General features: G+C 36.2%; 1 protein-coding gene across 1 annotated transcript in view; it reads left to right on the forward strand.

Moving 5' to 3' along the window:
* Nucleotides 1-515: 515 nt before the first annotated feature.
* Nucleotides 516-14649, forward strand: part of acsf2 (acyl-CoA synthetase family member 2) — a 28849-nt gene continuing 14715 nt past the window's right edge. Inside the window, exons 1-10 of the mRNA XM_077200813.1 lie at nt 516-1235; nt 3473-3668; nt 6809-6937; nt 7033-7086; nt 8383-8501; nt 8615-8777; nt 9165-9260; nt 9484-9635; nt 9988-10079; nt 10236-10312. Coding sequence (XP_077056928.1) covers nt 1129-1235; nt 3473-3668; nt 6809-6937; nt 7033-7086; nt 8383-8501; nt 8615-8777; nt 9165-9260; nt 9484-9635; nt 9988-10079; nt 10236-10312 — 1185 coding nt within the window. The 5' untranslated portion in view covers nt 516-1128. The remainder of the gene's footprint in view (nt 1236-3472; nt 3669-6808; nt 6938-7032; nt 7087-8382; nt 8502-8614; nt 8778-9164; nt 9261-9483; nt 9636-9987; nt 10080-10235; nt 10313-14649) is intronic.

Consider the following 14649-nt stretch of genomic DNA (forward strand, 5'->3'; position numbering starts at 1 on the left):
TGGCTTGTCTGTGTGTGCAATTCCACAAACCAGACTTTCTGAACGTAGCTATTTAAGCAGAGTTTTATAGATAGGAAAATGTAACATATAACAAAGTAGAATCAATTAATTATGAATAATTTACTACCATTGTGAGAATAACATGAAATCATGAACTGCAGTCCGTAACATTTGTTTGTGTTCAAAATTTACAAAAATTATATAAGCGAGTAGGCTATCATGAATCCATTTTCCAAAGCGTGTTTTTGTCTCATCCTGCATCACTACAGTATAAATAATAAGTAGCACTATAATAAGTGTTTATATTCGGACTATTTTAGACTATTTTGGTTCCGGTCGTACTCGTACCACTGTGAGTAACCCAGTACCTGCGTGACTCGTAGACATAACTTAAGATCCACAGAGTTGGAGCTGGACTAGGTCAACCCATGACGTCCAGAGAGGTGGAGCTACAGTAAGTAACTGGGTTTTGGTGGCACATGCCATTCTCCGCTGGCACATGTGCAAATGAAACCGGACGTGCCACTAAACATCATGTCCCAAAGACTTTCTGTGCATAAGATGCCATGCCAGTTAAAGTTAATACCGCTACTGAGAGCTTCCTGATATTGTATTTTTTTTTATAGTTTTCATATTTTTTTATTTAATTTGTAGAATTTGTATTACTATGTTTCTTGTTGTATCTGTATTTGTATATGTGCACTGGAAGCTTCAGTACCCAGGAAAACTCCTTGTGTGTAAGCACACTTGGCAATAAAGCTCTTTCTGATTCTGATTCTGATGTGACGTTTGTTTGCGTCCTCTACAGTTCATTCCGTTGCAGCTGCTAGTCTTGCAACTTGAGGTGTAACGTTAGTTGGTTAGCGATTAACTTTATGTAACTTTGGGGTCGCGGTGGCAAGATCTTGTTGTTGCTTAGAAGTCGAGCATTCATGCATACCAATGCAGTTAATTCAGGAGTTTTAATTTTTCTGTTATGTGCATTTATCTCACTTATGGTCTTGTCTGGGGTAGGCTACCTGTTTTTGTTGGATTGCAATAGCATCCAAGTTTCTGAATTAAAAAAACTAAACTGAGATTCTTCAGAGTTTACGTTACTTCTGTCCGTCGTAAAGGTGAAACTGAAAGATGACTTCTAAGATTCTTCTGACTAATCTACGAACTACCGCGAGCTTCTACAAAACACACTTTCTGCAGAGACTCTGGACTCCTTTCGTAGCTTCTCAACAAAGTTGGTAAGGCATCATAAAAACATGCATCTTTTATGATTTATCCGGCGGGGGGTGACAAACATGTGGCAGATTGCTTTTTATACATATGTTTTTGTAATTTTGTCTCCATATTCTTGGAAATTCGAAAATAACTCTTCTGATGAATAGCATACACATCAGTTTCTGTAGGAAATGTTTTTATTAACCCTTCAACTGACTCTCCAAAGAAATAGCCTACGCGTGGGAAATATTATTAATAAAAAAAAAAAGTTCTCTCTTGACTGAATAAAGATTCTTCGACTGAATAACCCCTCACCCTAAACCAGTCTCAAATGGTTACTTCTCACACTCACAGACTTGTGCTAACTTGTTTAGCAAGTTGGTTGGTCTAGTTTTAACGCTTGGTTTTTAACGCTCATAAACTGAACAAACATTGCCTTTCTAAATTGATGGTCAGTAAGGTTTATTCCACCCCCCCCCCCCCCCCCCATATATATATTTTTTTAAATACATTTTCTTTAATTACTGTTATTTAGCAAGGATGCTTTAAATGGATCAAAAGTGACAGTAGACATTCATAATGATCCAACATTTTTAAAAAAAATAAATGCTGTTCTTTATCACCAAAAATTTCTGTATCATGTTTTGGCAGCACAGCTTTTTTCGACATTGGTAATAATAAGAAATGTTTCTTGAGCACTGAATCAGATGTCAAATGTTTTAAAATCTAAAACAGTTTTTATTTGATTGTATATAATAAATTCTCATTTATTATATTATATAACAGTATTTTAAATTGTAATAATTGTAAATTGTAATATTTAAAGGGATAGTTCACCCAAAAATGAAAATTAGCCCGTGATTTACTCACACTCAAATAGTCATCCTAGGTGTATATGACATTCTTCTTTCAGACAAATACAATCGGAGTTATATAAAAAAAAAATCCTGGCTCTTCCAAGTTTTATAATGGCAGTGAATGACTGTTTCTCTTTTGAAGCCCATGAAAGTGCATCTATCCATCATAAAAGTGCTCCACACGGCTCCGGGGGGGTTAATAAAGGCCTTCTGAAGCGGAGCGATGCGATGCGTTTCTGTAAGAAAAATATCCATATTTAAAACTTTATAAAGTCAAACCAAATGAACATACGGATTCGACTTAAGTCTAAAGCGCAACGTATGCGAGCAATGCAACGTACTGCTGATATTTACGCTACGCCAAGACGCACTACGCTACTTCTGACGTCACAAGTTCCGCAAGTTGTGATTTAGGCACAAGTAGACTGTGTATGACCGGTAGCCAGAATTTTACTTTGAAACGGATTAAATATGTATATTTTTCTTACACAAACAAAAAATTCTAGTTTATAGAGTTTTAGTGTCACTACATTAATCTACTACTATGTATATTAATATTGAATATAATGTATAATAATGCAATGGGGGAATTTTTGTGGGTCTTGATAATGCCAAATGTCTTATGCTAACAGTAAAAAGTGGCCTACATTATTTTAAATTTATCTAGTAGTCAGTGACAGAGTGCAAGCATAGTTGTCTGAAATAATTCTGTATTTTCAGCTTCAGAATCATGATTTTTTTTTGTCCTCTGCATTGGGTTACCCCCACGAAGTCCAAGCCTATTCATTTCCACCCCCAATGTAATAACAATTTGTCATTTTAATCAACATTACATTTTGTGTTAACCTTTTACAATGTCTTGGAGTATCACAAAAATATTGTATTGTGGTTTCAGTATCGTGGTATTGAATCGGGACATGAGCGTATTGTTACATCCCTAATATTTTTTTTTTTTACTGTATTGTTGATCAAATAAATGCAGCCTTGTTGAGCAAATCAGACTTCATTCAATGTAAGATTATTTTATATATAGTAGTAATTCACTTTATGTGCTAATTTCATCTATGATCCTGTATCTTCAAATGACATATCAACTGTTAAGTTTAGCAGGCTAAAAAAGGCATTAACAAAAACCATCTTCTTGGTTCTCTGAAGTGAGAAATAGTACAGCAGCTGACATCCCTTATTTCACCTTTTCCTTACAAAAAAACAATGTTGTCAGGATGTTTTTTAGCTTCTGTTCTCCCTTCAGGATGAACTTCACCAGACCCAAGGACAAATTAAAAGTAGTCGCAGTTTACAAACCCCAATTTTTCCCCCGTTTTTGTATGCATTCGTTTCCCGTTCAGATGTCTCTCTGCATCTCTTATAAACACACACTCTCCTCTCCCCTCTTTTTTTAGTGCCATACATGTGGATAACCCACCCAGCACCCCAACCCTGACAACCAGTTATGTCCATGGCATCTCCTCCCATCCGCTGCTCTCTAGTACTGTGGACCAGTGTCTTCAAGCCTCAGCGGAGCGCTACCCTGACCGGGAAGCTTTGGTTTTTGTCCAGGATGGAATACGCAAGACTTTTGCTCAGTTCTACCAAGACGTGAGTGGTTTTGCTTCTGTTTTTCCTATAGAGAACTTGTTAGAAAAGTGATGCTAACCGCAGTGATTCCCATTTCATACCCCTCAGTCGTGGGAGAGAGGAAAACCACAATTCCGCCACAATTCAGGGCTTTGCAGAGTACTGTAGCCATGACAACCCCCTCTCCTTGGTCTTTAAAAATTACTGAATGATAAAATTTAGCACTCTTTTGGAAATATGATAATATTTTGTTTTTATATTATATTAAAATCTGATAAATTTTGTAATTGTTTGTCAGAAATCAACAATTTAGATAAATGTTATGGGTTTTTAAATTATAATATGACTTTGTTACGAAACAGGGGATTGCTTTCATACATGACCTCTGTAGAGGACACCAGGACTAAAATCATGGAATATATCTGTTTTCAAAAATGTCTTCATTCAATTTGTTTCTTATGCTCCAAACAATGTAATGACCTTAAAAAAAAACTAAATTAATGGGCACAAAAATCTGGTTCTAAGGAGGAAAATATACAAAATACACACATTCCTAAGCAGCCCTTTATTAATAAGAGCTAAATAAGTTTTTTATCACAGATTCCAAATTCAGTTCTGGCAGAAGAATGAGTTAAAACAGCAAATGAGGTTTTCCATTTTTTTCCCCACACACCCATTTTACTTTGTGTATAGCCTGTACTTTAAAGTCTCATTGTAGTCAATGATTTTATCCATTAAAACTCATCTTTACACCCATGCTTCAATTGGTATACGCAGAACCATGAATATGCAAATTAGCCCCGCCTCCACTCACACATACCAACTTCCACTCGCTCAACTTTACTCAAGTTACTCTAGTAAACGCACCACAATGGTATCTCTCTTTACAACATCTGACACATACTGGTTATTGATATGATTAGTCTTTTGCTTGACTACGGTATCAAACACCTAATAATGTGTAAATGTTTCACAAACCATGTTACCCTTCGCCATCTCAGTCTGCCTTCTAAAAATCTAATCAGTATCCTTAGAAAATGATTTGAACATCATAGAACACCAGTGGAGAAAGGCATATTGTTAATCATAACATCGTAATTCACCTGCTGCATTGCTAAATGTACCCGGTTTTTCATATCAACAAAAAATATACCGGGATAACCTGGCTTCGCAGCGGTTAATGATATGCTAAAGCCCGCCGGCACGTTGACGTGATTGGTTAGAAGATAGTTTGTGACGTCAGAAACACCAGCGATTTCAAACTGCGTTTTTTTTAGACTATATTATGTTCACAGTTTTAAGGAGAATATGCTCTGCAAAGGTGTTGACTTATGAATATGCAGATTGTATGTTTAATATTTGTATAATATTGCACAAGCATATTAAAAACACCACATAGACCTATAAACAACATTAAAAACTTGATTTTCCCCCACAGGAGGTCTATAAATATATAAATAAAGCACAGTGAAATCGGTCACTGGCATGATACAATGTTATTATTCAAGTAGTCTTTGGTTATTCTGTGAATGTAAACATGACCAAGAAAACACATTAACTCACTATCAAGGTGATTATTAATACATATTCCACATTGAACCCAGTATTTTCTTCTAAATTGACTGATATGAGCTATCTAGCAGAGATAGGTGCTTCACGTGTGGCTGCTGTCTTCCATATTGACAGCAGGAGTGGGTTAAAGTGTATCAATGTGACAAAGTTAAACATTTACAGAAAAGCAATAATATATCACACAGCAGGAACGTTTAGCACAAAATAGTGCCATTAGTCTTGACACACATATTCCATGTGGAATATCCTTTTTTTTTTTTTAGTGCAGTGTTTTTTTATTCCTCAAGAACATATTAGCATATTACTTCATGGTGAATATTGTAAGGGTCAAATTCCCATTGTAAGGGTTCTTCCATAAAATTTTTATTGTGTGTCATTTTATTGACTGCAACACTTAAGAACTGACCATTGTGCAGAAGAAAGAGAGAGAAAAAAACAAAAAACAAAAAAAAACACTGACTAATAAATGGGAATCCAGCACATTACTGAGTTCTGGGTCTCAGATGTTTGTTAGGGATCTCTCACCAGAACTAACCCAGCAGCAGAAAATGAAGCCCTTTTAACAAACCAGACCTAACCATTTTTATAATTTCAGGGGTCTCCCAAAAATTCTCGTTCCATTACATCAAACTTAAAGGGGGAAAATATGTATATATATACACAATCTCAAATAAACATAAAAATCACATTTACCATAAAGCAATAATGAAAATACACTTAAACATACATACACACACAAAAAAAAATTTTCCCATAATTCCCAACCAAATATATAAAGGACACCAGGAAAGGCTGCGTCCTTTTAATTCCAAGCCTTTGTTCCATGCTGCAGACATGGATCCCGGCGGAACCACGGGTGAGATGTACACATTCAAACAAACTTAAATAAAATTTCAAACCGCTATCTTGGTTGTGGTTTCATTTACTCACTAGCGTGCACTCTAGAAATAAATTTTTATTTGCTTTGTCGCTGTTTGAGGTTTAATGCGTGCTAAAGAGACAACGTAGCTCCCCCAGTTCCAATGTTTGGGGAAATATATTAAACAGACAAAAAAAACATGAATCCCTTAGAACAAACGAAATATCAATTTCGCTTACAAAAAATAAAAATACAAAGTAAACTAGAACCATTTAAATGAAATGTTCATTCAGTGTGGCCTTAGCCATCACACCCATCCAAATTGAATATTTTTTCTATTTTTCTTTTCATGCATCTTTTCAGAGGACAAAAATGTCTGGGTGAAAGACATTTACACTTATTCATTTACAGAGGCTTTAATCAAATGAGGAAGATGACAAACTATTTGCCAATCATATTTGCATTATACATTGCCAAGGGTCTGTTTTTATTGATTGTATAAAGTGCAAATCTGCAAGAGTGGGGTGACAGCTTGCCACATAACATGTAACTCGTGTGCCTTAGATTAACCATAAACTTGATTCCCTTGATTCTCTTTCATAATATGTGATGTATTAGTATTAAATTATTTATCTATTCCTAATATAATGAACATTTGTGTTTTAAACCCACCTTACATTTTAATTTTTTTCAGGGCCAGTGTAAAAATGTGGTAGTATTTTGATTTCAGGTGGAACAGACTGCTGCAGGTCTACTGGCTGTCGGGCTGAAAAGGGGTGATCGCTTAGGGATGTGGGGACCGAACATCTATGAATGGATACTGATGCAGTTTGCCACGGCTAAAGCAGGGATCATTTTGGTGAGTGTTTTTGTTGAGTGTCTTGTAATTTGGTTTATCTGAGGATTTGTCAATGGCTGGTCTCTCACATGCTCAAGTTTATTGGGATTTTACAGGTTTCAGTGAACCCGGCTTATCAACCGCAAGAGGTAGAATTTGCACTCAGAAAGGTAAGTTAATGTTTATACATGCAAAAAAGAACAAGTAACAGTGGAATGTCCCTAACTACAGGACTATTTTGGGTTTATTTTCACTCAAACAAGGTTTTTTTTTTCATGGAAGCCTGTTTTTGAGTTTTATATGGAAGTAAGTCTCAAAGTAAATAGTCTGATTTTATAAATATATAACTCAAAAATTGAGAAATAAAGTTGCCATTACAAATTATTTTTTTTAATTATGAGAAGTCTCAATTCTGAAAAATAAAGTGGCCATTGAGAGATTCACATTATGAGACATAAGGTCCCTAATAATGAGAAATACAAGGACTTTTACCCTTTTTTACTGAGGCAGAAACAAGCTTCGTTTTGGTCTCAACTACACATCCACCTTATTCCTACGCCCCATGACGCTTTGTGCGAATTATTGGTGTAACTTCCGTTAAGCTGTAAACAATCAGTGAAAGGCTCGCTCTATGAATGCAATAGGTTAAAAAAGTGTCACAATGAGATGACATTAATCTACTCAGTCTTCACCATCGAACATTAAAAGGAAATTTAAAAGTGTAAAAGCATCAACAAGGTACTTCCAACAGTACAACAGACTAAATAACCCCAAAAGCACGAGTGGTTAAATTTAATAAACTTTGGTTAAATATCACTGTAGTAGGCTAGTATATATCTCTATTATGTAACTTATGCTGCCTTAATCAAAAATATTCATTAACTTCAGCATTCCGTGATACTATTTCAAAGTGATTTCCGTCATTTATTGCATAAATTGCATTTACCTGTGAAAACAAACCCGGAAAGAGACGTGAGGATTTGAGGAGAATAACGAGAGATTCTTCCTGCATTCCAGTGAATTATTAATGGAATATATTGTAAATTAAATATGGCAGAACAGACCACAAATGTGCAGCATGTGTTGTCCTTTTTCATACTTTTACAGCGGATTGCAAAGGGAAAAAAAGAAAATAATCATGAGGAAAAGAAAGCAGCGACTGAAAAGAGCTCTTGCCATAGATATTCTTGTTATAACATGTCACATTAAAATACCAAGTATAACGTTATTCTCATGATGTCTGAAAATAAATCATGAAGGAGAATTGACAGTTCATCCAGTCAAACTGACAGATCAGCTTTATTTGTAGGACAACCATATGATTTGAAATGAATAGTTTCAGCGTTTTTGAATGGAAGTTCCCCAAACCGGAAGTGCCACCCATAATTCAAAACGCAGTAAGGTCGTCAGGAATAAGGTGCATACGCAAACTTTACACATTATTAATGGCTTAATGCTTCTTTTAGGTACAGTGCAATGCAATAGTTTGTCCGAATCAATTCAAGACCCAAAGGTACTGTGACATGTTAAGGCAGCTTTGTCCAGAGATGGAGACCGCTTCACCTGGAGGAATCAAGAGTTCAAGGTACAAGTGATGTAATAAAATGAAGATATACATAATCAATATTAAGGGCCAGAGGCTGACTGAGTTACTTTGTTGTTTTTGAGAAACGCTGTATTTTTTTTTTCTTTCTTCAGACTACCAGACCTACACACTGTGATCGTGACTGACAGTCAGCAGCCAGGAACTTTCCACTTAAAAGATCTGATGCAGGCAGGAAGCAGCCAACATCATCAACAACTACAAGACCTGCAGAAGAAACTTGTTTGTGATGACCCCATAAACATTCAGTTTACATCGGTACTCATATTTTTAATTTGTATACTTGCATCACCAAACATAATAGCAAAAATAATTCTTATTTTCAGACAGATTACCTCAAACACATTATTGGTAGATCAAAGTCATTTTCACACCCCAAACGCCAAGCGTTGTTTGACTTAATGTTGCTGTGTTGGGCTTGTCAAGAGAAACTTGCAATGTTTTGAGCCATAGAGTTTACACGTTTCAGATAAATTATCCTAGAAATGACCTACTTACTGTTGTCTCTGCATAAAAGCAAGCATGCTATGACATTTAAAAAATGATACACTTTAGCTTTAAGTCTTAGCCCAGTGAAGCCAAATGTAACAAATAAATTCGATAAAATAACGATTTATTTTGTATTTATTTTGTTATGATTCTCAGGGAACAACTGGAAAGCCCAAAGGAGCCTGTCTGTCTCATCACAACATTGTGAACAATGCTTATTTCATCGGCATGCGCGTAGGCTACAACTGGAGGGTGGGTGTTTGTCATACACTGAAAGAAGTGTTTGTTTCTATAAAATGTAGGATCTGTGTCTGGAAAATAGATTGTTAGATGTCTATTGCAAAAATACAGTTCACTGTTTAGCATACTGATATTACAATACAGAACAGAAAATATTTTGTGTAAATGAATCTCCATAAATTTTTCTTCACAGTACATACAGTTTGGGTAATTTTTTACCTTAATCTTCTTACAGAATAACGTGCGAGTTTGCTTGCCGGTGCCCTTGTATCATTGTTTTGGCTCAGTGGGTGGTGGTATGGTCATGGCTGTTCATGGCTGTACACTGGTTTTCCCATCTTCTGGTTATAATGGACATGCCAACCTGGTGGCGATAGAGAAAGAGAAGTATGCAGTCATGAATTCTCTTTTAATTAATCCTTAGATGCATGAATTTAAACTTTCTTTGTGATTTTTTTTTTAACCTCAAAACAAGAATTGATGTGTTAGAGAATTGCGCATCTGCCCTTTGCATTAGGATATAATTCTAAACCGTTTAGAGGTACTTGGTGCCACTTTCTCTTTATCCATATTGAATTTGTGTTGTCATAAATAAAAGACACAGGGACATATAAAGAGGACAGTCATGTAGAATTTGGGTAAGGATCAAAGGTCATGTGTACGTCATGCATATCTGGAATAAAAAATCTGAGCTGTATTTATTTGATTCAATTTGGCAGAAAATGTACTGTTTACACAGGTGTACGTTTGTCTACGGCACCCCTACTATGTTTATTGACATGCTGAGTCAGCCTGACCTGGCCCAGATTGATTTGTCATCAATTGAGGGTGGTGAGTCAATCAAACTTTTTTATAATCTCTAAATCTACTGCTAAATGGAGGTTGAGATTGATTACATTAATATTATCAAGATTTCTGAGCAATCAAGCAGTTCATCCTCCACTTTCATCAGTGTTCTGCTAAAATCCTATATTTTGTTTCTGTCAGGTATTGCTGCTGGTTCACCTTGTCCTCCTGAGGTCATCCGTAAGGTCATCAATATCATGGGTGTTAAGGAAATGGTGGTAAGTAGTGAAGGGGATTGTTCCTTCTCTGTTATAAATCAAGCTGATAATAATTGCACAGTCATGGTCAGAATTATTGTCACCCTTGGTAAATATGATCAAAGAAGCCTGTGAAAATGCATTGTTCATCCTTTTGATCTTTCATTCAGAAAAATCACAAAAATCTTTCATTGAAGTAAAACTAATAAATATATGTGGGGGAAATCTCATTATGAAATAAATGTTTTTCTCCAATACACATTGGCCACAATCAATTCTGATGTGCAGCAAAAGATTGTTGAGCTTCACAAATTAGAAAGTGGCTGTCAGAAAATAGCCAAAGCATTGAAAATTCCCATTTCCACCATCTGGGCAATCAATAAAAAGTTCCGTTCAACGGGAAAAGTCACAAATCTGCATGGTAGACACGTGTCTATATTTTCTTAAAGGGATAGTGCACCCTAAAAGGAAAATTATGTCATTAATTACTCGCCCTCATGTCGTTCCAAACCAATAAGACCCTTCATCTTCGGAACAAAAATTAAGATATTTTTATGAAATCTGAGAGCTTTCTGTCCCTCCATTGACCGCTACGCAACTGAGACTTTGTCACTTCCAAAAATCCATAAAAAGATTGTAAAACCTAATCCATATTAATTGAGCGGTTTAGTCCAAAAACAGACTCAATCACTTTATATGATGAACAGATTGAATTTAGGCTTTTATTCACATATAAAAAATGATCAACGCACACATCAGTTGTGGTAAACTGAAGCTCCAGAATGTTCGCTTGATGTGCGAGAACCAATGAGGTTCATTCTCGAAGAACCTGCTCAATCGAACGGAAACAGAGGTTCAGTTGAGCTTCTGTTTATGTTCGCTGATCAATGTTTATGTCAATACAAGCCTCTCAAACAGCACCTACATCACAAGTTGTTTAGGAGGATTTCACGAAAAAACCTTTGCTCTCATCCATAAACATACTCCAGCATAGTCAGTTGTCAGACACTACTGGAACTTCATATAGGACCGGGCAGGGGCGTCACTAGGATTTTCATTTTAGGGGGGCTAACGCCCGTTTCACACATACTCCGTGTGCAGTGTGTATGCGGTGCGTGTTGCGGTGCGTATGCGGTACAGGAGCAGCACACGCTATAGTGCTTTCACATATGCTGCGTTTGCAGTGCAGTGCGTAACTGATCCGCGGCTGTACCACAAACACATAGGCTACTCACTATTTTTATTTCTAATCCAGAAGTTATGCAGCAACTTTAAAAAAAAAAAAGTTGTCAGCATTGTGATTCTCTTTGTATACAAACTTGAATGGACGTATGCATGTTTAAACACAATTTAAACAACATAGGCCTATAATTCCATGCATTACTTCTATATACTGTATATTAAGTTGCTCAAGCAAGTGGTGAAATATTTAACCATGTAGCCTACTTATATTAAAATCGCAAACATTTTAAATTAAAACTTAAAATTGACAAAAACAGCCGACTCTCATGCCTTTTCTTTTGCATTTAAATTTTAATACAATAAATCTTGCATGTCACAAAGAACTTGTTTCTCCATCTCCACGAATGAGACGAGTTTCGTTCATTATGTCCTTGTTGAGGTAAATTGTAATTTTCCTTGCTTAAAACCCCGGTCTTAAAGTAAAAAGATGAAAAGTAGTATTTAATTAAATACATTGTGAGATTACTACCTTTTATTGAATTAAATGCATTTATGGTGAAATTACTACATTTTCAGGTCAATCTGTGTTCATTTTGACCACGAACCGTGCGTTGTCCCTTTAATTCAGCGTTTGCAGCACAGCAAAAATAGACTCGGTGCGGAAACGACCGCAACTGGAACGGATCGACGGACTGCATCCGCGTGCAGTGTGAAAGCTCTAACCTGTTAACATGGGTACGGAAAAAAATACGCACCGCATACGCACTGCAAACGGAGTATGTGTGAAACGGGCGTAAGCCCCCAATGAGGGTATGATTTTGAAAAATAAAATTAAAAAAAAGGTAACACTTTAGTTTAGGATCTAATGCTCACTATTAACCAGTTTCATTACCATGCAAAGTCAGGGTTATATAATCACTGTGGTCCCAAATGTGAGGTAGGGCAGATAGGGGGGTTCTGGATTTCCCAAAGAAAATTTTTATTTCTCTGATCTACATATTTTAAGATGTTTTGAAGGCCAAAAAAAATTGGATAACAGCTTTAAAGCCACGTCAATGGACAGCTGATTATTTTTCTCTCCTCATCAGCATCACACTCTTTTTCTCTTTGTTTTTATCTTGCCCTGCCTCTTCCCCTCCTAAAGCTGAGCTTTGACTGATAGGCTTTTCATTTTTGTCTGTCAGTGAAGAAAGTAAACATAGGGTCAACTGATAGGTTGATTTTGCCTATGAATCATTTTCTCAGATGCGTTTATTTACTGAAAGCTACTAAAGCTAGTTAATTAAGTTTATTAAATGCATTCACAATATCTAGGCTACACATTCATTATTGATCTTATGCCTAATACAGGGCCGTAGACAGGGCTTTATAATAAAAGAGGTCCTAAATTTTTGGTTGGTAGTGCGTTCAAATTTTTTATTTCTCTGATATGTGCATTTCAAGACGTTTTTAAGACAAAAAAAAAAAGGATAAGAAATAGCTTTAAAACCATGTCAGTGGGCAGTAAATTATTTGTCAATACCTGCTCTCTCCTCATCTCCATCAGTCTTTCTTTTTTCTCAGTGTCTTCATCCCTTTCTCTTTCCCTCCTAAAACTGAGCTTTTTTAATTTACTAAAGGCTACAATTTGTGTTATATTCTCAATATGTACACATTCATTATTAATCTTGTGCCTAACATGATGAAAACGGCTTTGATAATGTTTCTTGTCCCCTCACAATGACAGTAAACTAATTATTACATTACATAAGTCACGTAACATAGGCCTATTTTCAGCTCAAAATGGCGAAATTAGACAAGACTATATTAGTTTGCCTGATTATTTTTTGTCATTCGTTTAACATTTATGACCTAAAAAAATGTCAAATATGAAATGTTAAGTTTAGCTACTTGCATCTTATCGCGCACTTGACCGTACGCATGGAGTCGCACTGTTAAAATTCGCGCTCAGCAGCGTCAGTGAACATAAAGCCCGCCTACTTTGATTTGATTGGTCATCTCAAATATTCTGACATTGACGAGCAGTGACAGACCAATGAGGCTCAGATGAACACACACACACACACACGCCCTGTCCTCTGTTTCTGACGTTCTCTCCGCTCGGCGCTGTTGCGGATTGAAGATGAAGAACGTGCTGAATCTGATTATAACAAGACTGAAGCAAACGCGAATTTTTGTAATCATATTAATCACAAATTTTTAGGGGGGCTAGGCAGAAGTTTAGGGGGGCTGAAGCCCTCCTAAAAAGGGCCTAGCGACGCCCCTGGGACCGGGTTCTATGGCCAGATAAAATAAAAAAAATAAAAAAGCTTTTTGGCAGCAAACACACAAGATAGAACACAGGGATGTTGTGGGCCTAATTTTCTGCTGGATGACATCTTGTTCAGATACATTGCATCATGGATTCTATCAAATACCAACCGATAAAAAATCGAAACCTGACGGCCTCTGCTAGAAATCTTATAATGGGCAGTGGTTGGATCTTCCATCAGGAAATTATCCAAAACAAATATTGAAATCAACACAAAAATGGGTCACTGTGCAAGGGTCTGCCATGGCCATTCCCCTATAGAAAATTAAAGAGGAGAGTGCATCAACATGGACTTGGGAATTTGAAGCATCTGGAGGGATTCTGTATGGAGGAATGGTCTCTGATCTCTTGTCAGTTGTTCTCCAAACTCATACAGGCATTATAGGAGAAAACTCAGAGCTGTTATCTTGGTAAAGGGAGGTTTTAAAAAATACTGAATAAGATGGTGCCATTAACTGTGGCCAATGTGTATTAGAGAAAAACATTTCATAAATGAGCCCCCCCCCCCCCCCCCCCATTTTAAATAGTTTTACTTAAATGATAGGTTATATTTTTGTGTTTTATTTTTGTGTTTTATTTTTTATAAAAGGTCAAAAGAATTAACAATGCAGATTTATTTTCACAGGCGTCTTGCCAATGATTCTGACCAGGATTGTACAGTATGTATACTACATGTCAGTATCACTAGGGGGAGACAGAGATTTTCACATTAATGGTTTAGCTGCAATTTTGATAATATTTTCTTTCAACCTCTCTGACAAATCTGATGATAATCATGAATTAAATTAACGCATTTAAAAAAATCACTAATAGAACAGCTCACCTTGTCTGTACTTTTATTTCAGTAAAAAACACTGAAATAAAG

The sequence above is a fragment of the Siphateles boraxobius genome, unplaced genomic scaffold (assembly GCF_051911475.1).
Source record: "Siphateles boraxobius isolate OS27281-9 unplaced genomic scaffold, OSU_SipBor_1 46, whole genome shotgun sequence".
NCBI lineage: Eukaryota > Metazoa > Chordata > Actinopteri > Cypriniformes > Leuciscidae > Siphateles > Siphateles boraxobius.